This window comes from Trachinotus anak, unplaced genomic scaffold (assembly GCF_046630095.1).
Source record: "Trachinotus anak isolate AG129_WGS33_773 ecotype Australia unplaced genomic scaffold, CSIRO_AGI_Tana_v1 ptg000025l, whole genome shotgun sequence".
Classification (NCBI taxonomy): domain Eukaryota; kingdom Metazoa; phylum Chordata; class Actinopteri; order Carangiformes; family Carangidae; genus Trachinotus; species Trachinotus anak.
The window spans coordinates 3,443,139-3,468,337 of NW_027273876.1; the positions used below are offsets into that span (position 1 = coordinate 3,443,139).

Genomic DNA, 25,199 nt, shown 5'->3' on the forward strand with positions numbered 1-25,199 from the left:
ATGGTCTTGAAGACTTTGTTTATCAGTGAGGAAATTATTGGCTCTCTCTGTGCAGCTCTGGTTGTTTTGTATATATTTGTTATGTTTTGGGATTTAAAATAATCATCTTGAAAGAGTAATTTTCACCCCGTCTGATTTGATGGTGGGAGGCGTCACATTAAAGCTGCCTGGCTCATGATTTAAGAAGTAACCACCTCCTCTGTCTGCAACATTACCCCCAGACACAACTTCCCAGGAGCCTTGTTCTCCGAGACACACACACACACGAGGCATGATGCATTCATGCGGCATTCTTATCTCCTCTGTGAACCTCATTCACTGATGTGATGAGGGTTACGTTTTCAGGAATCAGCTTGCATGGCGCTGTGTTTGGAAATCCCTAATGATGCGTGTGACTCAGACGACTGATGTGTGTGTGTGTGTGTGTGTGTGTGTGTGTGTGTGTGTGTGTGTGTGTGTGTGTGTGTGTGGGGGGGGTTGTGACCATATGGGTGTTTTTCCTTTGTGTACATTTGTGTGTCCGAGGCCGCTGTGATGTCATCCTCTGCTTCCTACAGTGTTGTATTGTTCTCTTGTCCACCTGTTGGAACTGTGCCCTGAGCCGCAGTGGGGGTGGAACAGCTCACTCACTTTCACAGCCAGCGCCTCGCATCACTTCACAGCCACACAGCGTCATACACACCGGGCTGGATTATTTACTGCCTCTATTCAGTGCACAGTTTTTCTCTTTAACAAGCTCTACACTGGTGGAAAGTCACTAAGCATTTTTACTCAATGACTGGGCCCAAGTACAGTTACTGGTTCTCTGCTTTACATTTCAACCCTACTACATTTCACAGGAAAACATTGTGCTTTTCACTGCACCATATATATATAAGACAGCTGCAGCTGCTACTTCCATTTCAAATTAAGATTAAAAGCACAAGATAAACTTATAAAATATGATTCAAAACCCTTAAAAAAAAAAAGTTGTTTCTAGTTGGGGATGTCTCTGACCTGGTAGCAGTTCCACTAAACGCTGATTTCCCCTTTAAACCTCTCAGATGGTTTCATTTTAACTGTCATTCGCACCATATCGATATGAAAATACACATATGGCAGACTGAGCTGTTGTTCCTCACAGAACCAGGTCATAAAAAGGCATAAAACACAAGATGAGTAATATGTAAACAGAAAAAGTTTGTGACGTTTCCATTAATCAGCTCACAATACTTTAGATTTATCTTGGTGCCCACTAAACTAAAAGGAACTCGCTAACTGCATATAAAATAGGTAAAACTGCCTCCACCCCCTGCAGCAACTATTTAATAATATAAATAGTATAAGTACTTTTATTTTTGATATTTTAGGCACATTTTGCTGACGATATTTATGTACTTTTACTGCACTTTAAATGCAGGTCTTCTGCTTCGGGTGTAGTATCTTTACATCATCATGTTGGTACTTCAGTTTAAGTTTTTTAGTTCAACCACTGTCTAGAGAGGAACAAGTCTTCCATAGTTCATTATCCAATTTTTTTCGATCCCTGTCCTTTTTTCCCCCTTTGTCTATTCATGCTGTTGTTCTTTGTCCATCTGTCTGTTTTTGTGCTCTTCCCTGCCCTCCTTTTAGCCCCGATAGAAATCATAGTACTTTCCTGAAATAGCGAGTTGAGTAATGTCTGGTTCTTTTTGGATCGGCTCCTTTCTCTTTTTTCTCATTCTCTTTCTCTCAAGTCATTCCTCATTGGTTGCCGAGTCCCCTGTAATTTTTACATCAGCCGCTGCTGGCAAGTGTGTTAAAGCATAAACAGGTTCTGTATCGGGCTCGAAGCCAGGTCCAAGACCCCCCCCCCACGACCCCTCCCTTCACTTTTCCCGTTTTCACCAGAAGGTTTTTATTGAATTTTGGAAATTCAATCAGAGTGAAATCTTCCTCCTCTTATTCTGGAGGTACATGTTATATTAATGGCTCAGTGGCAGTATATAAGTGTGTGTGTAAAGGGGCGTGGTGGATGGCTGCAGTCCCAGCCAGCAAAGAAAGGAGGGTCAGCCAGCTGATTTGCAGCCTGGCTGTTTACACATGGCTTCCATTTCCCCCTAAGTATCCAGACCTGCCAGCCTCGTGAGAACATCCTGTAGTGTGAATGGGAGGAACACATGCTGCTGAGCACTGTTCAAGCGTGGCCTTATGGCTTTGTCTGTGAGTGTGCTTGTTGAACTCTTGGTGCCACTTGAAGAGGACTGTTTTTTAAGTCCTCCAGAGTACATGCAGAACAGATGTAACTTGTAAATAATTTCCTGTTGCCATTATTGCCCATGAAAAGTCTAAAATCCACATGAAGTTGATCTCTATCTCCTCATCATAGAGCAGTGTGGAATCTGGACTGGCGCTGACATCTGTGTTAAGCAGTGAAATAGCTGGTGAAATAGGAAAGAAAAAGATGCAGTAACCATAGAAACCATCTTGCTCAAGTGAACATCAGTAGTCTTGAAGGTGCACTTATGCATGTGGGTTATCAACATCAAAGTGTCACATTCAAGCGTCTCTAGAAAAAACTGAATATCACCAGAAGCATCTTGAATCCAGGACTTTAGGGCTCTAATAAATTGTGATTGTGATTTTTTTTCTGATGAAATAATTGGTAGAACAATAGATTGTTTAAAAAAAAAAATCTTGCAGCAAACAAATCATAGTATATAAAATTTAAGAAGAATCATATATCACTTATATACATTAAATGTCCTGTTGCATATATTACATCACACAAAAGTCTTCATACATGTAAAACCGATGTAATTTTATCAGTTTTAAATCATAACTAGTTTGAAATCATTCATTTGCACATTTGACTTTTATTTTGTAATAAGATGAATCATCATAATATGAGTCCAGGAGCAACCCTGTTTGAATCTACTATGGTGCTAAATTAATGTAATTTTACAATATCATCCACAAAATGTTTTTTGCCAGTGGAGCCACTTCACAGTGTAAAGATGATTTATTCTTCAAGAGCGTGTATTTAAATCAATCATGTCCATGTTTTGTTGCTCTGTTACAACTTTTGTAGGTCAGTCTGCTTCAAGGTGAAGGTGGCTACAGAGTGCACTAAGATATTTTGTTGTGTGTACAGTGGGCTGTGTGTTTTGCTGGCTGCAGTAACATCAACAGCATCGTCCATGTCTGATTCTGCCATGTTTTGGCTTTTTGTTGTGTTGACAGATAAGACATCTGCCTCTCGCTCTCTGTCTGTGTCTCTGTCTAATTTGATGACATTATGTGACTTCCAGGGCAAAAAAAAAAGAAAGTGGGACAGAGCGTTGCTCATGTGTTCAAAACAGAGCCATTAGATAATAAAAGATTTAGTGAAGCCTGTGTCATCAGGAGATAAAAAGATGATGTAATATCACAGTTTTGTCATTTTTGTAAAATCTTTTTAGTGAAACTCTTGAAACGCACAATTGAGTATTTTTTGATCTGGGGTGTGAAGATGATAAAAAGTGTTGTGTGAAAATGTTACATAATCTGTCTCCCTGCTCCAGCCCTGTTCGAGGCAGGCTGTGCTGGTAGCAGGGGAACTACCTCTCCTGATTTTGGGAGAAGATTAATGTGGGCCCGAGGGAGGAGGGTGGGTGTGTTGTGAGCTGATGAGCTGCGTCTCCTACAGACAGTCTGAGAGCTGCTGTTTAGCACTAACCAGGCTTTACAAAGCAGCGGAAAATCCCCTAATGCAGAGCCCAGATGTCTGACGGCTGGAGACCGTGAAGGAAGCCTCTGTCACACTGTACATGAGAGTGTGGTGGAGGAGAGAAAGGTGGAGCACTTCTGACTTATTTCCGGTGGGGTTAAGAACAACCAACCTTGTCCTGGAGGAGCTTAGGCCTTTACTGGACACTAATGAGTAATCATTCTCATAGAAAGTTGATGAATGAACAGTCTACCTCTTTATCCACTAGCCCCAATTTTATTTATTTTCCAGTATATGTCCCCTATAATACTTTGGTTGATATAAACAGGAAGTATAATGTTGCTAAGGATTCAGTGATTTGCATTGTGGGCTACAACTTGAGCCGAATAAGCTATTAGCACTTCCATTATGCAGAGTACCCATGGAAGTACAGACAACTGTCTGTGGATTTCTTTGACACTAAAGAAAATGTAAAAACCTGATGATTCTCAGGCAAGTTCTGGAGCTGTAAGAAGCGTTTATGAATTCTAAGTGGATTTATGGACATTTGGACAAGTGTAAGTTGCACTAGTCCAAAAATAGGTGCATCATGTCTGTGTGTTCAGATTTGACTAAGTTATGACTCAGAATAGGAGGTTTAAGGGCCTTAATTGCATCCATGAGCTGTGTGTCACAGCCACATTTGCTAAAAGGCCAACTCACTGGGCCAATAACTAACTTGCTAACCTGTTCTATGTTTCTATGTTGTTTTCATCTACCTGTACCTTTAACTGTTCATATTTCATAGACAGATACAATGTGTAGAGATGGTTGCAAGTAGAGAAGGAGCCTTAAAGCGAAAAGGTTTTCAACAGTGGTGTGATCCAACTTTGTAGCAACAGTTTGTTTGTTGTTTGTTGATTTCAACATGACTACACCCCCCATGCAAAATAGTTTCCCCAGTTTGTTGTGGAACAACTCAACTGGCGTGCACAGAGCCCTGACCTCAACCCCACCCAGCACCTTTTGGATGATCTAGAATGCGGACTGGGAGCCAGATCTCATCATGCAACATCCGTGTTGGACTGGACTAATGCCCTTGTGGCTGAATGGGAGCAAATCCCTGCAGCCAGGTTTCAAAATATGGTGGAAAATTCTCCCCAGAAAAAAGGAGGCTGTTATAGCAGAAGATTCGTGCTCATGGTTTAAGTAACAGATGTTCAAAATCACCTTTTTAAGGTGTCCATATACTTTTGGCCTTGTGGTGTGGAAAAACTTTGGTGCAAAGCTCAGTAGTAATTAGTTCTCAGGATATGATATTAATCGCAGTATTGAATCATCCTGACAGATGGTTAACAGTTATGTTCTGTTTGCTTTGGCATTGTTTATGCAACCATCTGACTCTGGTCTGAACTATTTGATAACCCCCACAGAGAGAGAGAGAGAGAGAGAGAGTGAGAGTAAGTATTAGATCAGTTTTGCCTTTCAGACCTAAAGTCAATGTCATGATCGCTGAGAACTGATGTTAGATCACTGTTGTTCTCCTCTTCATCCATTCAGAGCATTTATCACTTATCATTGCATCCATCTGCCAAGCTGCCTAATCCAGCAGCGTCAGGACACTGCTCAGCTTTCTTATCCTCAGTGAGTTTTGTTTGTTTTTTGTGACTGAGAGCTCTTGACCCCTTTTAACAGCAGAAGGCGGAGAATAAATCAATTATACCCAAAAAACAGTCATAGAAAAACATTACTGGGAAATAATATTGGTGTAAGTTCTGCTAAATGTGTCATACACAAAGAACAGAATGAACCTCAACCACACAATACCACCAAGCACCTGCTTATCTAAAAGAATCAGGGAATCAGGGCTGCAAATAATGATTATTTCTATTATCCTGAATTAAATTCTTCTTCGTTGTCTATCAAACATCAGAAAATGGTAAACAAAACCCAAACCAAAATACATCCAGATCACTATCATCAAATCTTCACATTGATTGAGAAGCTGGAACCAGGAAATGTTTGGCTTGAAAACAAACTTAAAACTTACAAAACTTTTTTTGTTCATCCTTAAAATTTATCTGCTGAATCATCAGCGCTGCATCATTTGGGGAAGATCAGAGCCGACTGCAGCCGTGCAGATGAGACGAGCGATAAGAAAACCAGGTTTTTAAAGAGGAGATGTCTGTTACCCAGCAGCCTCGGGGATAAGCCCTGACGCATACCGCTATTACTCTAAACAAGAGCAGTGATGGTAATGAACCCAGAGATAAAAGTGGAACAGCCACAGATTATCTCTCTACCCTTCATAATTCCTAGAATGACCCTGAAGTTCGAACACGTAATGATGACAACATGTGCTGACACAGGTCACGTCAATATAGGCCACGGATTGCACCATACACTCCCAATATAGGACACAGTATACACACACATTTCTTACTACTTTACTACAACTTTTAATCAATAACACACACACAAAAGTAGCATTTAAGTCCAAATAAACTGACAGCTATCCTAGAAAGCCTCCTTTTTAGGACAAATCTGCATCATAACATACAGTACTTTTCATTTTGGAACTGCTCAGCTGATTGGTCTTCATCACTTTTATTTTGGCTCTTACTGGATTTTTCTCTTTGCTGAAAGATTAAGATTTTTGCCACAGATGTGAGACAGACAATTATATAAAATGTTGTAATTACACCGTGTGTGTCCAGCCCCAGGGTGGCATTTTCACATCATTATTGGAGTCACATTTACATCTTAATTCCTTTCTCCAGTTTTTCCTTTTCTTAGGGGAGAGGGGAGGGGGGGGTTGAGAAAATGTCATAAATCGGTCACACTCCTCCCCGAGCTAACCATAAAAAAGACCCACCCAAACAAGATTGGAGACAGTGGTTGTACTTGGCTTTGCTCTGTAATTCACATCTGAAGGGAGTGTGTTGTTTGTGCAAGTGTGTGTATGTACACGCAGCTGGTTTGTGCACCAGTGTGTGTGGCATTAGGGTTCCTCAGGTATTTTTAGGGCAGAGTGTTTTTGTGTAAAACAAACCTTTAAAGTCACTTTTTAAAATTAGTGCACAGCCGCTTCTCTCTCTCTCTCTCTCTCTCTCTCTCTCTCTCTCTCTCTCTCTCTCTCTGTGTTTGTGTGTGTGTGTGTCTGAATGAGATAAAGTGGGAGGTGGAGGGAGTAGAAATGTACTGGAACCAGTTTTACTAAATACCATAGTGAAGCTTTCTGATGGTAACAATTTCTAATACCATAATTACTGTGATGATGGTTTGCAGAGAGAGCTGTGCACACAGAACAGCTCCTGCTTCTGTCAGCAGTTTTATTTTGATTAGCTATAAAAGAGCGAAGCACAGCAGGACCAGAGAACCAGGCTCCAGCTACTGCGCCCGTGACTGTCTATGCTAGCATTATATTAGCATATTACTATAGAAGTTATAGTGAGCCTGCTCATTCTTTGCAGTTTGCATTAGCATGTCAGGTATGTACAATGTGAAAGTTTGTTGCTGGGTCACTTTGCTTTTGTAATTGCAGGACAGTGTCAGTGTGTTTGCAGGATTTAGCTCTCATTTTATTTTTGCTGTACAAAACATTCTTTGAATCTATTTTTCTTCTATTCTCTGCAGCTGTTGGTTTCCATTAGGGCTGCAACCAACAATTATTTTTGTTATTGATTAATCTGCAGATTATTTTCTCAACCACCAGAATTGTTTGGTCTAAAGCCACTGGAGCGCCTGTAGTTTATGTGGGGTTGTAATGTTTAGTAAAGAAGAGCATACATTACAGCCTTCTTTGTGCATCAGCTTCATCTCTGGCTGGTATTTGTTAGTAGTGGTGTGGAGATGGTTTGCACACAGGCTTGTGAGATGTTCTAACATCTACTGCTTTTTGACCTAGCAGGTAACAAGTCTTATAGTTTGGTGGGCCAGATCATAAACTTTGTGACAGTGAAAGGACCAAAAAATTAGTATTCAGTTAATTAATTTTACTTTATGAATTTATGAAGTTCTGATCTTTGACATGTCATGAATAAAATGAGAACAAGTGATCGACACTGTGCAGCATCATTGATTCTTTCACAACCATTAACACCCAGAGGAAAATAAAAAAGATGAACAGGTGCATAGAAGAGACACAGATGATGCTTTTAAAGTAATTTTCAGTCAACAGTTTCAAACTTTGAAGAACCGACCAACCTTTTTCAGACACAGGTGCTGATGGTGTGAAGTAATTTCACTATATTGCAGCAGTAATATTTTTATTTCAGGAAAGTTTGATGAGTCATGATGTTTTTGGCCTCAATAATCACAGCAGTGATTAGATACTGGTAAATCCCTGAGTGGGAGTCAGCCTGAACACACATCATCACAGGTCTCGCAATTTTTGTGTGTGATCTTTCTTCCTCCCTCGCTCACTTCATCCAGAATCCACCTCCCCTCTCTGTCTCTATCTCTCATTTCCTGGCAGCTCTTGGGAGGGGTGCTTTTGGAAAGGGATCACAAGGCTACAGGTCAGAGCAGTTTAGATACACTTCCCTTCACAGCTGGATACAGACAGATGAAGGGGAGCACAGAAGATGATGCAGAGGGAGTTGCACTATCACGCCTGTGATTTATCTGCTGTTAACCTTCCATCTCCACATACTGTCAAACTTAGGCTCGTATCTCAACCTTTATCTAACCACATGAGTCACTGCACAATTCAGTCCGAATGTTAAAAAAACAAACAGACAGATGACCATGTTACCAAATTTAAATCTGATTCAGTTTCCGTGCACCTATAAATAGTCTTTCTGTGAGACTGTTATGGCTCATAAGGTTTTCTAATCTCTGCACTGTGTCGTTTAAATCCTCCTAAATGAGAGTGGAACAGATGGATCACTCTCATATCTTTGTTGACACGCTCCAGCTGATTGATTCTCTTCTCTTCTCTTCTCTTCTCTTCTCTTCTCTTCTCTTCTCTTCTCTTCTCAGTCTTAACTGTGCAGCTTCACAAAGAATTATGACAATATTGAATGGTTTGGTTGCGGTTTGTTTATCCTGCGTGTAATGTTTTGCTATTGGGCGGGAAAAATGAAAACCACGGTGTCACACTGACCCACCCAATGATAATATTTATACAGAAATCCCTTTGAATAAAAAGTGACTGAAAGTTTTCATTTTACAGTGACTAAGTGTTATCTCTGTAACAGTTATTGGGAGAAGTCATGAGAACTCATCCTGCCTGTCACCCTGTTTAAGGTGTGTTTGGTGTGTTTTACACAGCACAGGCCTCATCAGCTCGACTCAGCTGCACTGCACAAATGACAACTTCAGGCTTCAGAGGCCGTTCAAGTTTCATTTAATCCAATCTCACTGTAGTTGGGTATTTATAAATCATCTGAACGCTTGTAAAAAAAAAAGTTTTTTAATAATTGTTGATCAAGCATTTCACAAATATTATTAATCATTAATCATTATTATTAAGCTTTATTGATCATTAATGATCACTCCACAAATTCTGACAATAAAAACCAAGATTAAATGTCTTAGCAAGATGCTCCAGAACAATGTCTGTGCTCTGTAGCATGGATTCTCCAGATCCTCTACTGGAGGGATGGACACCTTTCTTAGAAAAGATAGTCCCTCATTTAGTGTTTTGATAAAAGCTCTTATAGGTGTTCAGTGTGTGTCTATGATTGTGAGTCATTTTCATACTCATCAAATCACTCCCTTATATGGTTCCTTTCATTTCTAACTGATCTGTGCATCAGTATATAGCACATGTTCTGGACATTCGTTAACCAGATGTAATCTGGTGCTAATGTCTGTTTTTGGTTGTTCCGTGGAATCAAATACTTGATAACTCGTAGTTATCAGGTGTTATCAGGCTGATATGTTTATGATTTACAGCATTACACACAGTGGTATCCTACAGGCAGGTATCCAAAGTGCCACCTCGGTATCGAAGACATAGCAAAATGTCTGTGCATCACTCAATATGATCTTTATATGTATTTGAACAGTATTACACAGCAGCTCCAGTCAGTGCGCATGTTATTTCCTCTTTGGAACCGGCCCAGTGTCCACTATGTAAATACCTGTAAATCCACTCATGATGGAGAGCAGACAGCGTCACCTTCCCTCTATACATACCCAGCTGGGGTCTCGGATGCACCCCTCCCATCGTGTAAACCATTGTTGACAATCCCCCAGAGGCCATTGTACATGTGCATTGAGTGGGCAGCTCGCTGTGTTGGCCCATGCAGAGGGAGACGGGGGGCCCGTCCCAGACAAAGACCTCCAATTGACATCTGAACAATGGAGCGGGCACACAGCAGCCTCCTGCCTGAGGAGGGGGGGGGGCACAATGGGTCTTTTTCTGTAGCAAAGAGGGAGGAAGAGCCGGCGTGTTAGCATGTTAGCTTAGCTGCTTACACTGTAGTGATTATAGTGACCCTGACTATTTTTTGCAGTTCATTTTCTACAATGGTCTGAGATCTTTCAATTTATTTTTTTCATTCTGTTTATGCAGTTATTGATAGGGCTGCAACAAACAATCACTTTTTTATTATTGAATAATCTGCAGATAATTGTGTCATTTACTGGATCAATTATTTGATCTGTAAATGCAGAAAATAGTTAAAAATGCTCATTTCCTAAACCTGAAGTTAAATCACCAAATGTCTTCTTTTTTCCTGCTTTTGATCCAGAACCCAAACTCAGTTTATTGTCACATAACAAGCAAAAAGGCAAATCCTCACAATAACTGCACTGAGGAATGTTTTTTACATGAAAAGTTACTTTAATAATTAATAATCAGTCAATTCATTTTATTCAGCTCTAGATTCCATGTAGTTTTGCAACTTGCAATGTGCTAAATTCATTAATAATCAAATGTGTATCCCTGTTGTTAGTGTAACATAATCAACATTATCAACTAATGCGATGTGATTTGAGTTAGTTTTATTAGTTGATTTCAAGAGGGCTCCTACTTGATTTTTATATGACATAAAAATGGAGACTGATGCTGCCTGGCTGCAGGGTAGGAAGTTTTTCTAATACACTGTCACATCATTTATAAAATAAAGTAAAGTTTGCAAAATCCTCCATTATAATTTATTTAACTTTACACTGAAACTTGCTTCTTGCTTCTTTTCTGTTCCACCCTGCGCTGGTCGTCCCACCCTGTCCAGGACACATGAGCCTCCTGTGTCACTGTCACCCTTTTGTGCCAGTTTGTGCACAGCCTGACATACACTGTGAATACTTGCATGCAAATCTGAACACACAAGGATGAGTTCATCCTAGTATGTGCTGTTACACAGTCTTTTACAGTAATCTGTCCTTCTGTTGTTTGTTTTTTTTTCCTCTTGGTGTGTGGTGAAATGACCATCAGGGAAAATGACCTCTTGTCCCTGGAAGATAGATCTAATCTGTTGGAAACTTTTTTTTTTTTAAATACTGCTTCCATTTTGTATATTTTGCAAATTCAAGTCTATTTTTGTCTGTACTGGAAACATTTTATTTTTATCATCAGTTTGTACCCAAATGCTTTACCAAGACCATTTCAAAGTTTAGAGAGGATAAAGTGGATTAAAAAGGCCAAGGTTTAGAAAACACTGATGTGTCACAGGCGTCTGTCAGCAGCTTCTGAAATTGCTTCAAACCCACAATCACAAATACTTTACATAGACCTATGAGGAACAGCTGTGAAGAAAGAGATCATTCTTCTGTGGAGGGAAACTGGGATCCTGGTCCTCTTTGGAGAGGAAGGAAGTCAGGCAGGCGGCCTCGGGCAGAGACAGAGAGATTCTGTGAGAGAGAGAGAGAGGGGGGCACAGAAAGGCAGAACAAGACACAAAAGTATGTGGCCACCTGAACATTACACCCACATGTGATAGTTCAACATCCTGTTTCAAAACTATGGGCATTAATCCATCAGCCTCCACTCTTCTGGCTTCAAGCTTTCCACCAGATTTCAGAACCTGGCTCCCGTTCAGCTGCAGGAGCATTAGTGAGGTCCAGTGCTGATGTTTGGTGATAAGGTCTGGGTCACAGCCCAGTTCCTCCCAAAGGTGTTGAGTTCAGGGCTCTGTGGATTACAAATAAAACATACAGCACGACCGCACCCAGCTGGGGCAAAGGTAGAACATTCTTCCATCTGACTGTGATAGCAAATAGAAGGATGATTTAAATCTGCAGTTTGCAAGTCCTGAAAGACAAGCTAGTGTTAGCACGAGGCTCGACTCTGCTCCTCACACCCCTCCCTCTCCCTGCTCTGTCATGCTCCACCCAGCCCTGCACCTGCATCCTCGTCTCAGCTAATGCAAGAACCAGGAGCTCGTTAGCCGACATCTTCCAGCAGCTAATGCTAGCCTGAAGCCTTGGTGTGAGAGGAGTAGTTGACATGAGCTCCCATCTCTGATTTTGGCCTTTTCTGAACTTTTCTAAACTTTAGAAAGCAGTGTCTGACTCTCACTGCTGCCAAGCTGAGAGGCCTTTGGCAGCACCTCTTCACATTAAGGTGTTTTGGATAATTTCAACTAAAAAATATTAGATACAAGTTACATACTGTAGCTTTAAATGTCACTTTTCTATCCAGCCCTTTTATATCTTCCAGTAACCTTGGGATTCTGGTATTAGTAAACCTGAAGTTACAAATAGCCTGTCTGTATTTGTAGTTTTTATAAGACAGGTGCTTCTCCGGCTTAAATTGATAATAATTAAGCTTAATAATAATCTATAGTGACACATATACACCAGAGTTATTCTAATTATGCAGACAGTTGTACATTATCCAAGAGTTTAATTTCTCTACCTTCCTCCAGAGGCCAATAATTCTCTTTAACTGAAACACAGAGTGGGTATCTTTCCAGTATCTTCCCAGTATCTTCCCAGCTCCTCATAGACCATATTATTACAAGGTGTCATTTAGTGAAGCTGTATCTTCCACACCACTCTTTCTTTAGGGACCTGACTTTGTTATGTTGAAACAGGAAAGGGCCTTCCCCACACTTGTAAGCACGCTATTGTCTAAAATGTCTTCGTATGCTGTCGTGTACACAGAGAACATAATGACACACACACATGACACATCTGACTGCTGCTGGTGGAAGGAAAGAGGTGACGCAGGACTTCACCCTGGACACGTTATTGGTTCCTAGGAGTCACTTCCTTGTTGACAGTGATGTCAGAGCAGAATTAACTGGACAGATGGGAAACATGACGTCAGTATCGTCGTATTTGTCGCCTGTTAATATTTCAGAAATGGCTAATGTTTGGCTTGTTATAAAGTACAATGAATTCCTTTATTATTGACAAACTTTCTTGAGATTACATATTAACGTGGTTTCTTCTGTACGATGTCCCTGGCTGACCCTGAGAGAAACTCTGCATTCAGCTGCATTTACATCTCTTTTAGTTTTAATCTACAGGTTTTATTGTACCATTTTTAGATGACAATAACTTAATAATAATTTGAAACAACTACACTCTTCTAAAGTATGTTGATTTTGTTCTTTTAGTTTATAGTAATGTAATTTTTTTTGATTCTGTGATGCCCTGATTTCTTTTGGAGAGAGCTTTGGAAACACGCCCATTTGTTCTGATGTGGAGATTGAAATGAGGAGGTTGATGCCTCTTTCCTAACTTACTGTACAGACATGAGAGTGGTGTCCATCTCATCTACATCTTCACCACAATAAGTCTATTTAACAAATGTCAGACTATTCCTTTAATGAGTGAGAGTTGTATCTTATTCTGGAGTCATGATGGTGACATAGAAGTCGTACAGTTTTTCTTCCATATTTAGTATTAGTTTGTATTCCTAAGTCCCTGTTTTATGTGTCCTCAGGTTTGAGAAGGGCAGGATCTACACTTACATCGGAGAGGTGGTGGTGTCCGTCAACCCTTACCGTGCCATGAACATCTACGGCCGCGACACCGTGGAGCAGTACAAGGGCCGTGAGCTGTACGAGAGGCCGCCCCACCTCTTCGCCATCGCCGACGCTGCTTACAAAGCCATGAAGAGGAGGAACAAAGACACCTGCATTGTTATCTCAGGTAACATGGGAAGCCCCCCCCAACCCCCACCCCTGCATGAGCTAGACAAAAAGCATGGGGATGTTTTACTTTGTTGTACTATACATGTTTGGGATCATAGCAAATTTCTGAGGAATATTCAGTTCTCCTCTTATGATCAGATGTTTTCTGTCCTCAGGGAAGTTCCTCTGAAAGAGAAAAATATTGACATAACCTCCATTCAGCTGAAGATAATAAAAACAAGTCACCTTCACTCCTACTAAAAGAAATATTTCATGTGGTCACAAGCTGTGTGGAGAAACCCTGCAGAGGATGAAGCACCACTCAGTGGTCAGAGGGGGAACTGAGCCCCTCTACACCCTCATGTCCTGAATCCATACCAAGGCAGAAATACAGCTGGGTCTAAAAATGTCACTAAAAGACAGAAAATATGATGTTGAACTAAACACAGTATAGATTAAATAATATCCCACCTTTTAAATGACAAGAAAAAAAACAAAACTTGTGTTTAAAGCTCAGTTATGTTAGGTCTGTTGGCAAACTCCCTCAAAATTAAAGATGCCAAAAATATGTTATTTTTAATTTTTTTTTTTTTTTGCAGGGGAAAGTGGAGCAGGAAAGACAGAGGCCAGCAAGTATATAATGCAATACATTGCTGCTATCACCAATCCTAATCAGAGGGCTGAAGTTGAAAGGTGAGCTACTCTTACTAAACACACTGTCTGTGCACAGGTGAGGTTCAGTAACTAGACAGCAAATTATCAGATATGGAGTTTTCTTTTCTCCTGTTGATTTCTGGATTGTTGCTTACAGGTGTGTTTTGCATATCCAAGACTTCAAATGCTGAAACAGTTTCTACCGTGAGAAAAATGTCTTTAATGCATTTTATTGCATTAATAGCTGACTCCTATAACAGGTTTTATTACAGGTCACTTTACTATCTTATCACAGCTGTTGTAGTTATTCATTGTCATATTTCAAGAATAAATACTGGCAGCAGTGAAAGGCTCTTACATCATACAGAGATATGGTCACACCTTTGCTTGACTTTAGTCAGTGTTTATAGATAACAGAGTGGGCGTGGCCTGTTCCTGTAGATAGAGCAGAAATCACTCCATGTTATACAATAGATTTCAGTAAGTTAAAATCATTCAGATAGATGTCAAAAGGAAAACGAGATCAGCTTTGATGTAGAGTAAACAAAATGTAGGTTAGAGATAAAGATTAGATTTAGAGCAGAGAAAGAGTTTCAACAGTTTCAGTGGTGGTGAATAGAAACCCTGCAGTTACTACAGCAGTGCACTGCCACTTAACTGCAAATACACACAACCTAAACTAACAGAATACATAAGGATGTGGAGTATGATTTTATAAAATACAGGTCATCATGGACTGATGTGAGTCACTGGCCAGTTTTTATCAGTCTCTGTGTGACAGGAGTAGGTGTGGCCTATATTCATGTATTTTATATTTTTATCTGCAATAATATTCAACCCCTGCAGTGTCAGATTCCACTATAATATCACTTTTAAAACGATTTAAATTCACTTTTGAATTCTCTGTCTCCTGCTTGCTCCACAATTTATAACCCATCATGTCATTAGCTCTCAAGCCATAAAACGTAATCTATAAAAGTTCTCTGAAAGTGTTCCAGGAAAAAAAGTGGAAACTTTTCTCTTTGGAATTGGTTTTTCTTTCCATAAAAAGTATATTTTAAAAGTGTTAAATGATGATCTAACACTGCAGTGATCAACACCATGTCTTGTACAATGAGGCAGACATGAGTCGGTCTTTTCAGCTCAGAGTTTCCAGCATATTATTGTCATTTATGTATCTGCAGCATCTGTCCTGTTGTGTTTTTTAAGTATCAGAGGAAACTGTTAAACATGTGTTAATGAAAACAGTTTGTAAAAGTCCAGCTGTGCCTGGTCAGATCCTGAGCAGACAGATCAGTCCGGTCAAAACAAGACTTGAAATACTTGAAGCAAATGAAAAAACCAGGCAAACAGACTTTTATCTCAGGACTGTGTTACATCTGAGTCCACAGATGCAGTTCTCTGTCACACACACTTCACGGTGTGCGTCATTCCTTCAGCCTGGTTGCACTTAGTCGACCACTTTACCTTTTTAATATCACCCTGTCTCCCCACAGGGTGAAAAACATGCTGCTCAAATCCAACTGCGTCTTGGAGGCCTTCGGGAACGCCAAGACCAACCGCAACGACAACTCCAGCCGCTTCGGCAAGTACATGGACATCAACTTCGACTTTAAGGGAGATCCCATCGGAGGCCACATCAACAACTACCTGCTGGAAAAGGTAAAGGAGCGCGAAGTAGCCTCACTGATCAAATGAAGGGTAGTTATAATAGAAACTCTCCAGATTTAAGTACATACTTACTACAGGAGGCAGTTTGTTTAAATTTTACATTAGATTTAGTATCTTAAGTCCATGTTATGTTATTTTTTTATGTTAATGGAGGGAAGGGGTTTAATATGTTGTGTTTTACAGCGTATTTTCTCTGCCAAGCGTCTCCTCAAAATGAGTTCCAACTGTGCTGATAATTCCATTACAGTACTGTTAGACATATGGTAGCCATCTTCCTCTTCATCGTCCCTCCGCTGCATGGTGGTGTGAGACGATAAACAAGTGAGGGAATAAAAAAACAGATTAAGTTTCTTTGATTTGTTTTTTTTTTGTTTGTTTGTTTTTCTTGTGAAATACCAGATAGTTTTCCTGTTTTGGGTTTGTAAGAACTATTAAAATGTCAGAAACAGAGTGAACAAGTGAACATCACTGCTCATATACACATATGCAGTTTGTGACAGTCTGTGACAAGTGGCTTTAAATCAGCTGTTATGTGACTCTGTCTTCTTGTTGTGTTGTTTTTTCTGCTCAACAGTCCAGGGTGATTTTCCAGCAGGGAGGAGAGAGGAGCTTCCATTCATTCTACCAGGTAAATGTTTGTGTGTGTGTGTTCCTGTGTGTTTGCGTGTTTACGTTATAAGTATGCATGCAAACATTTGTTTTGTTTGTTACTCTCACGAGAGACTGAGCTTCCCAGCAGAAATATGAATCCATGCAGGATTTCTGAGTCATCAACAGACCTTTTGTTCCTGCATGTAGGAGTGTTGTGACGTGGCAATGAGGCCACACTTGTATCTGTAAGAAATCTTTTCCATAGATGCATCAAATTAACATATGATGAGCATAAAGCTAATGACTTTCTGTACAGTGTACATGAATAAATATGTCAGAAATTACAATCAGCATCACGTTAAGTACTTTGCACTGTATCATCGCCTGTGCAATGATGCAAAAGCACACCTCAAAGGAGTTTTAAATCGAAAGCAACTGGACTTGGTTATTTGTCTAGGAAGACGTTTCACCTCTCATCCAAGAGGCTTCATCAGTTCTTTCTCGCACCTGACCAGGCTGGGACTGGTCCAACTATCTGGTGTGGAGACCCAGGTATTTAACCTCTGGGAGGGGCTTTCACAAGGCTGATGATGTCACTGGTTCCCTTTTGTGCTCCATGTGCCAACGACAGTCGTTGTGACTGTCTTGGTGGAGAGTTGGTTTCGACTTCGTTAGAGCCCTATTGTGTTATAACGACAGTCGTTGGAGTCACATGCCACTTGTGAACAGTTGTTTTTCTTTGAGGTTAAATTGTTGAATCTCCTGGGAAGGGATGGAAGGGCAGCATTGTAAATTGGAAATAGGTGGTGTCTGAGGCCCCCTCCCCTGTTGAGGGATGGTTTCTCTACTTTCACATAGATGGCTTCTTTCACTCCTCTTTCGAACCACCTGTCCTCTCTGTCCAGGATGTGAACCTTGCTGTCCACTTACATCTTAAGGAGAAAGCCCACTCCTTTGAGGACAGTGGGTCTCCACACCAGATAGTTGGACCAGTCCCAGACTGGTCAGGTGCGAGAAAGAACTGATGAAGCCTCTTGGATGAGAGGTGAAACGTCTTCCTAGATAAATAACCAAGTCCAGTTGCTTTCGATTTAAAACTCCTTTGAGATACTATGACCTGGACAGATGAGAATATTCACAGGCTCATGCAAAAGCACAATAAAAGTGCTGCATGAAGTCTTGCAACTAAAGTGTGCATGTGTGTGTTTTTTGTCTCCACCAGCTGCTCAGAGGAGCTCCAGATTCCTTGCTTCGCTCTCTTCACATCCAGAAGGACCCGACAGCCTACAACTACATCAAAGTTGGAGGCCAGATTAAGGTAAACTTCACAATTTTGCACACGCAAACATTTTTCTAAAGATGTGTATAGAAAAAATCCCGGAAACAAAAGTTTGAGAGAGGGTGAGTGTGACACTGAGAACAACTTTTTGAAACAAACCTCACTAATCACACATTTGAACAAGTGTGATCTGACTTACTGCACTGTGCATAAGTGTGGGCTCTGAAAAGGTGTTTTAATTTAGACTTCTGCTGTGCTCTGCCATCTTTGCATTTAATGAGTAGGAACAAAACAACAAACAGCCTGACGTCATGGAACATGATACATCCAAACAGCTGAGGTGGCGGTTTGTACACTCTGTGCCCCAGTGGCTCCTATTTTTATAGCCAGACATCACAGATCAGCACAAGTTTGTAATCTAATTAAGTGGGAATTTGATATCCAGACTAGATTAACTGGAAGAGAAAGGTCCGGTCCTAGAAAGATAAATCGTTGAAGAAGTGATATTCTTTGAAATGATTGATCCAGGTAACCAAACCTCTGACATTTTCCTCTCCATCTGTCTCTCTCCAGTCGTGCATCAATGATGGAGCTGATTTCAAAGCTGTAGCTGACGCCATGAAAGTGATCGGTTTCACGGGGGACGAGATTCAGACTGTTTACAAGATCCTGGCCACCATCCTACATCTGGTAATACCTGATAATACCAAATCCCTGCTCAGTCCTCACGCCAGCTGTGCCGCCTGTAAGGGAGGTCTGTGTCCCGGGTTCAGACAGTTGTGTGTGTGTGTGAGATAGCAGCAGTGTGAACCAGTATCATTGCCAAGGAGTTATAAATGTGTCTGTCTGTTTATTTATTAGGTCATTTATTGTGTTCCTTTTAGCAGGAATGCAAATGCAAAAGCAGTTTGCAATTAATCTGATTTTATGGGCCCCTAATTTTCCTAATAACTTCTGTAATTTGGAGCTGATTATAGGGCAAAATGGAAACAGTTCTTTGAGTTTAGTTTGTGCTATTAACTTTATAAGCAGGTGTTATTTCTAGAGGAATTTCCTTGAAAGAAATTCTTAATTTAAACCCAAGTAAACTTTCATTCATCATTCATTTACTATTGTAAGCTTTAGTGTTGAATTGTGTGTTTCACATTTTTGCAGCAGAACTGATCAACAGATACTCTCTACGTTACACTAGCAATAATTACAATTAATGCTAATGAATTGGGAATGTAAACTGTCTCTATTTTGCGTCTTCGCGTTCTTGCAGACAGATGAAAAAATTGATACGCTGATGTGTGCATGCTAAATATGAAGCTATAGCTAGCAGACTATTAGCTTAGCAACATGTCCAAATGTTACTAATTAACTTGTTTTATTCTTTAATCTGCACACAAACAGTAAAGTAAAAACATGCAAGTTGTGGTTTTATAGGAAGTTATGTGCTGGAATTAGGCAGAGCCTGGAGGATTTTTCCTCTGCTTCCAGTCTCTATGCTAAGCTAAGCTAAGATAAGCTAATTGCCTACTGACTCTAGCTTCTTAATTAAGGCATAGACTTATTCTTTTAACCAAACCAAAAGCACTCAGGAGCTCCTTTCCCTCTCTCTCCAGGGGAACCTGACCTTCGGGGTGGACGGTGATGTGACCTTGATAGAGAACACAAAGCTGGTGTCTGTGCTCAGGGAGCTGCTGTCCACCAAGGAGGAGAACGTGGAGAAGGCCCTGCTGTACCGCACTGTGGCCACGGGGAGAGATGTCATTGAAAAACAGCACACGGCACAAGAGGCCAGCTACGGACGCGACGCCCTGGCCAAGGTTACTGCAGAAAATTTATGTTGCTTGTCGTCTGTGGGCTGCAGAGAAAAAAAAACATTGTCCTGCTGATGCCTGGAGAGAGTTGTGACATTTCACTTAGTGCTTGGTGATATTTTTTTACCGCGCTTCACACTGATTCACACAAGCGTGAGTCACAATGTTATGACTCCGGACAGAGGCTGGAGACTGTGGAGGAAGTGATGTATGTAGGCAGCTTCAAGACCAGCAGCTGTGGGCTGTGAACCAGCGTCTGACTCACTGATATTTTGACATTTAACTCCCAGTTATTCCCCTGTATCTGTGTGGTAGACCACTCTGTGCCCTTGAGCAAGGTACTTCCTCACCAGCCAGCAGCCAAATCGGTCTGCTCCCACACGTATTAACATGAAATGTTTTGTCATCCTCAGGCCATGTACGAGCGTCTGTTCTGCTGGATTGTGGGACGAATCAATGACATAATTGAAGTGAAAAACTACGACGCCAGAGTCCACGGGAAGAACACGGTCATCGGGGTTCTGGACATCTACGGTTTTGAGATTTTCCAGAACAACAGGTTTGGATGAGACAGGATATCTAATTTTATTGGTTGTGCAATGATCACAACTGTCGGCCGTCAGTTCAGAGCCATTAATGTGTGTGTTTGCATTCACAACTCAGTATCAATATAACATTTAATCTCCTCTTCTCTGCAGCTTTGAACAGTTCTGCATCAACTACTGTAATGAAAAGCTGCAGCAGCTGTTCATCCAGCTGGTGCTAAAGCAGGAGCAGGAAGAGTATCAGAGAGAAGGCATCCCCTGGAAACATGTACGAAGGAAACTGTTTGGTCTTATTTTCATTTCTATTACCGTCCACTGGGTTTATTTTTAATATGTAACATAACAGGACTTACGTATTTTGTATAACCTGTTGCATACTTTTGTCATCCTAACTTCTCTGTGTCCTTTATCAGATCGATTACTTCAATAACCAGATCATCGTGGACTTGGTGGAGCAGCAACACAAGGGCATCTTCTCTGTTCTGGATGAGGCCTGTATGAATGTAGGCAAAGTCACAGATGAGGTTTTCCTGCAGGGACTCAACGGCAAGCTGGCCAAACACGCCCACTACACCAGCCGCAAGGTACGAAACTCTAAATATGGATCTGACTTAGAGCTGCAGCAACTATAATCGAATAAAAAGTTGGTCAATCAACAGAATTAATTAATCATTTAAGTTGTTGCTTTAGCCAAAAACACAAATCATGCTCCGGTTATTATTTTGACATCAGTTGATTCAGAGAGTGTAGTCTCGTCTTCTTTAGCTGAGTCAAACACAGTAAACATGACTCTGTGTCACACATCATCCTCGTTATCATGTTTCCTTTCACTTTTACTGAGTGCACCAGTTTTAATTATTTAAAATCATAAAGACAGACAAATTGCAGCATCAGTGTCTCAATGCAGAACAAGTTTCTGTCTGTTTTGTAGTGCATAATGGTGGATTTTATCACCTGACATGATTTGCAAATGAAATTAAACAAACAAAACAACTTTTATCATCATAAAAGGGAAGCTTTATATCAGATTCTGCAGATGCAGGATGTGGTAACCTGAGAACACCAGAGGGCAGATTACACCAGGCTGTAAGTAACCATTAGACTGAACATGATCCTGTTTAATAATCAGGAAGGCTCACAATCTAATTCACTCTAATGGTCTGTGAGAGCAGACAAATCATAATCCAATTTCATTTAACATCCTCATTTTGTGTGTGGGAGCAGACGGCTTAGACGGGGCGAGAGTCGCTCATTGTCACTGATGTGGGGTCAGTGTATTTCAGTTTATCTGCTGATGTTAAACCTGTAAAAAGGTTTGTGGGGCAGACTTCAAACCAGAGCAGTGTTTTTATTTTGATAGCTGCAGCTTTTCCCTGCAGACACAAGGGGGCATCAGCTGTCAGAGAAAGAGCGAGCGGGGAGTCTGACTCAACACTTTGCACAAGTGATGTCACTGCCAGCCAATGGGAGAGTATGGAGCTGGTGCTCTGCTGTGTTAGAATGGGTGTTGGTGGGAGGAGGTGGAGGGGATGTATTTACAAATTTATGAGGAGAACCACGCAGAGCAACCGAGAAGTGGGGAGAAGGTGATGCACTGAAAATGAGTGAGGACAAGTGGTCGGTAAAGATCTGTATGTTTCTGGCCAGTACTGATAAAAGCACAGGCGGCTGCAAAGTGAGGCACGGTGTCAGGAAGCTTATTCAGTGGCTTCCTGGCAGCTTCAGGTTCCCATGTGGTGCAAAGAAAGAATAACGAGTCGGCCCACTGGGCACTGAACCCTGCAGCCGCTGTTTCCCGGCGAATAAAGCCCACAATGATGAGGATAGTGAATAAAGCCAGGTGGAATCAGGGATGTGCTCTGCTGCAGGGCGTATTGATCGCTGAAGCTTCCCTTCCTCCTATCATCTTGGAGTCGATATGCCCCCCCGCTGCTGCCCCTCTGCTGCTCTCTGACCTGTTCCTCTGGCACTTTAAAAGACATGTGAAATGAAGGGCTGGAAAGTACAGTGATCCAGCTGTTACTTCCTGGAACCAGTACTGTCATGAATCAATATTAGCCAGAGATCTTTTCTTCTGTACTGTCTGGAGTCCTGTTGCCAGGCAACATTGACATAATAGAGGAAGTAGTGCGAATTGTTTGGGGTGCTTCAGTAGATCTCCGGGGTGTTTTCTTTGGGTGGGATAGACAATGTGTATTATCATTTATATTAACATTCTTTTAAATGAATGTGGCCACAGGATGTTAGAGATGAACTTCATGTATCGATGGAAAGAAGTCTTTAAATGAGTCTGAGCAGGGGTATGACTGAGGCTCAGAGATCTCTCACAAAGTCTAATTTTAACAAAAATAACTGTTAAATTAAATGAGCTGCTTGTTGCAACATTTTCCACAAAGTTGCATCTTCGAACTCTCACTGAAATATTTATGAATAATTGCTGTTAAACTGGCTTTTGTAGTAACTCATCAAGGCTGTTTTTAAACTCTGACATCAGATCAGTCGTGTGTCAGCGTCTGAGATTAGTTTATTATAAACTGTTCTGAGTGGAATTTGTTATTCTGAGAGGAGACTAACCACGACCTACTAACCAACTTTGTACAGTTGGTATAATAGGCTGGTGGTGGTGGTGGTGGTGGTGGGTTTCTTATGAATAGATTCTGTGTTTCTCACATGTAGAGTCTCCTGGGCCCAGAGTAAATAGATTAATTCTAATTAATTAATTCTAAGTCAATAGAAAGTGTTTTTTTTAAATTGATCACTACTGTTGGTTTTCATCATCAGAAACAATGTTATAGTTAAAAAGCAGAGTATATAGAGCACATATTCATATTCATACGTGTGGGTCTGTTTCTTTTCCTGAATTTATTATATTTAAACTGGGATCCATACAACACAGTGAAGCCACATATGCTGAATGAAACCTGGCAGCGTATTTAATTCTGACTCCCTTTCCTGTGGTTTATGGTGACTGATTATTGTCAGTTTGATTGATTATGACCCACGTGGACATTAATTGAAAAGGTATAGCAGCAGGTCCGTCAGGGCTAATAGACATTTTGTTCTCAGCACCACACAGTGGTCAGAGAAATAGTTGCAGCCTTTAAACAGAGATATTCTTCCAGCAGAGACTGACTGTACCTGTTATTGATTGCTTGATTGATTGATGGGGGTTGTATGTTCAGTCAAGACTATTTATTATAAAACAAACCTGATGAACCCTGAAGCAAAATGTGTTGGTTGCACTCGTACGATGTGAATGATATATGAATAATGGATAATGTAGCCGTCGTTAATCTTTGTTTCAGGTCTTTGTTGTATTAATGTGTTATTTACATTCATCCTGCTGTTGTTGAACAGCTTTGATTTATAGTCTTTATTCTTGTTACTTTCCAGTGGATTTTGATTTGATTTTAATTCCAGGAGCACAGGGGAGTACAACCTTGAGATGAGTGAATTACTTTCAGTTAAAGAAAAAAAGAGAGAAACACTCTCTCTGTATATTAGTGTGACCTGAAATAGACATCCTAACCCACACTCGTGATGCAAATTAGCTCTCGGGAAAGTTCTGAAAATTTCAAGGCTTTGAGGCTGCGAAGTGTACAGGAGCTCTGCAGACTTTAAAGACCCACTGTGGCTCTCCAGCCTTGTAGCTCACATCTCTGCGAGTCTGTCTGCAGGAATAAAAGTGCGGAGGTTGAAAAAAGGGTGAAGTGAGAGAGAGAGAAAAGGGGAGAGAAGAAGAAGAGGGGTACGCAGGGAGAGAGTGGGAATTAAATATGAGAGGAAGTGAGATATGCACATCAAACAGAAATGGTGGAGTGAATAGAAATACAGCACATGTTGTTTGTTGAAGCTCAGGTATTAGTGGTGTGTTTTTAAGTAGATTTCAAGGCTTCATTCATCCATATTTTTCAGATTATACATATATCAAGTTTCTAAGGTGATAAAAATGTGTTTACAGCTTCTTCCATTTCCCCCCAAGTGGCCTAAAAAGTCAAATATAGCTTTGATGAGCTCTTCATAATGTGTGATTTACTCTGTGATGGATGATGGGAGAGAAAGCTTTCATGTGTTCTGCTCCAGCCTCTTGGAAAAGTTTGCAGAGTGATATTAAATTACAGAACTTGGTACCAATTCAAGGTTATTATAAACTCTGGGAAATGATTCCTTTTCTTTTGTCTTTAGCTCCTTTTAGCTTTAACAGTTGTTTAGTAACTCTCCTTGTTCTTAGCTTAAATGAACCTTCATACAAAAACCTGGTGTTTTTTTTAGTATAGTCAGTGTTGAAGAGTAGTGACTCACATATAATTAAACCAGTAGTTTAACTATATTTTGCAGTGGCTGGTAGTTCAGCTACATTCACATGTGTGTTGTGTGTTTTGGGGCCAGGAAAGGAAACGTTGCTTCTCTCTCTTTCACCCTGACGCTGTAAAGACATACTAAGGCTATGCATCTGTCAGGAAGTCTACAGCACACACCTTTGTGAAGTTGCTCAGAGCTTCACACAGCGGCAACATCATCATGGATAATCAGCCTGAGGAAGAATCACCATGACCATACTGAAGCAGTGATCGTTCACAGAACCAAAGCTGATGTTCCACCACTTTCCCATGAATATTGGGGTATTTTAGTTTTTTGGTTTATGTTATGACCTGGGAACAAAAAGGCACTTTTTGCAATAAACTGGCATGCAGCCTTTTTGTATTACATTTTGTTAAGATGTTAAGCTCATGTTAAAATCATATTGCGAGTATTTCTTGAGATATTGCGATCGTGATATGACTCACGATTTTAGTGGGAATGGTACTTTTTGCATTTCATTTTCACTGGAAAAAAAAGTGAAAATGTCGTCTTGGGGATACGATTTGTAGGGCAGGGGTTAGATACATTTTAGCTTTCTCAAACAATTGCAGCTCCTGCAATTTGAATATTGCACTTATTATATTGAAATGATAATATTGACATATTATCATT

General features: G+C 40.6%; 2 protein-coding genes across 3 annotated transcripts in view; one reads left to right on the forward strand and one right to left on the reverse strand.

Moving 5' to 3' along the window:
- The window catches only part of cdk5rap3 (CDK5 regulatory subunit associated protein 3), a 288,850-nt gene that overhangs the window by 194,162 nt on the left and 69,489 nt on the right, over positions 1 to 25,199 (reverse strand). The window lies entirely within an intron of this gene.
- myo1d (myosin 1D) overlaps positions 1 to 25,199 on the forward strand; it is a 114,146-nt gene that overhangs the window by 14,692 nt on the left and 74,255 nt on the right. For both annotated transcript variants that reach the window (XM_071463075.1, XM_071463076.1), the window contains 10 exons: positions 13,491 to 13,699; positions 14,280 to 14,373; positions 15,831 to 15,996; positions 16,580 to 16,633; positions 17,819 to 17,914; positions 18,449 to 18,565; positions 19,483 to 19,686; positions 20,094 to 20,239; positions 20,379 to 20,493; positions 20,639 to 20,809. In XM_071463075.1, the coding sequence (XP_071319176.1) occupies positions 13,491 to 13,699; positions 14,280 to 14,373; positions 15,831 to 15,996; positions 16,580 to 16,633; positions 17,819 to 17,914; positions 18,449 to 18,565; positions 19,483 to 19,686; positions 20,094 to 20,239; positions 20,379 to 20,493; positions 20,639 to 20,809 (1,372 nt within the window). The remainder of the gene's footprint in view (positions 1 to 13,490; positions 13,700 to 14,279; positions 14,374 to 15,830; positions 15,997 to 16,579; positions 16,634 to 17,818; positions 17,915 to 18,448; positions 18,566 to 19,482; positions 19,687 to 20,093; positions 20,240 to 20,378; positions 20,494 to 20,638; positions 20,810 to 25,199) is intronic.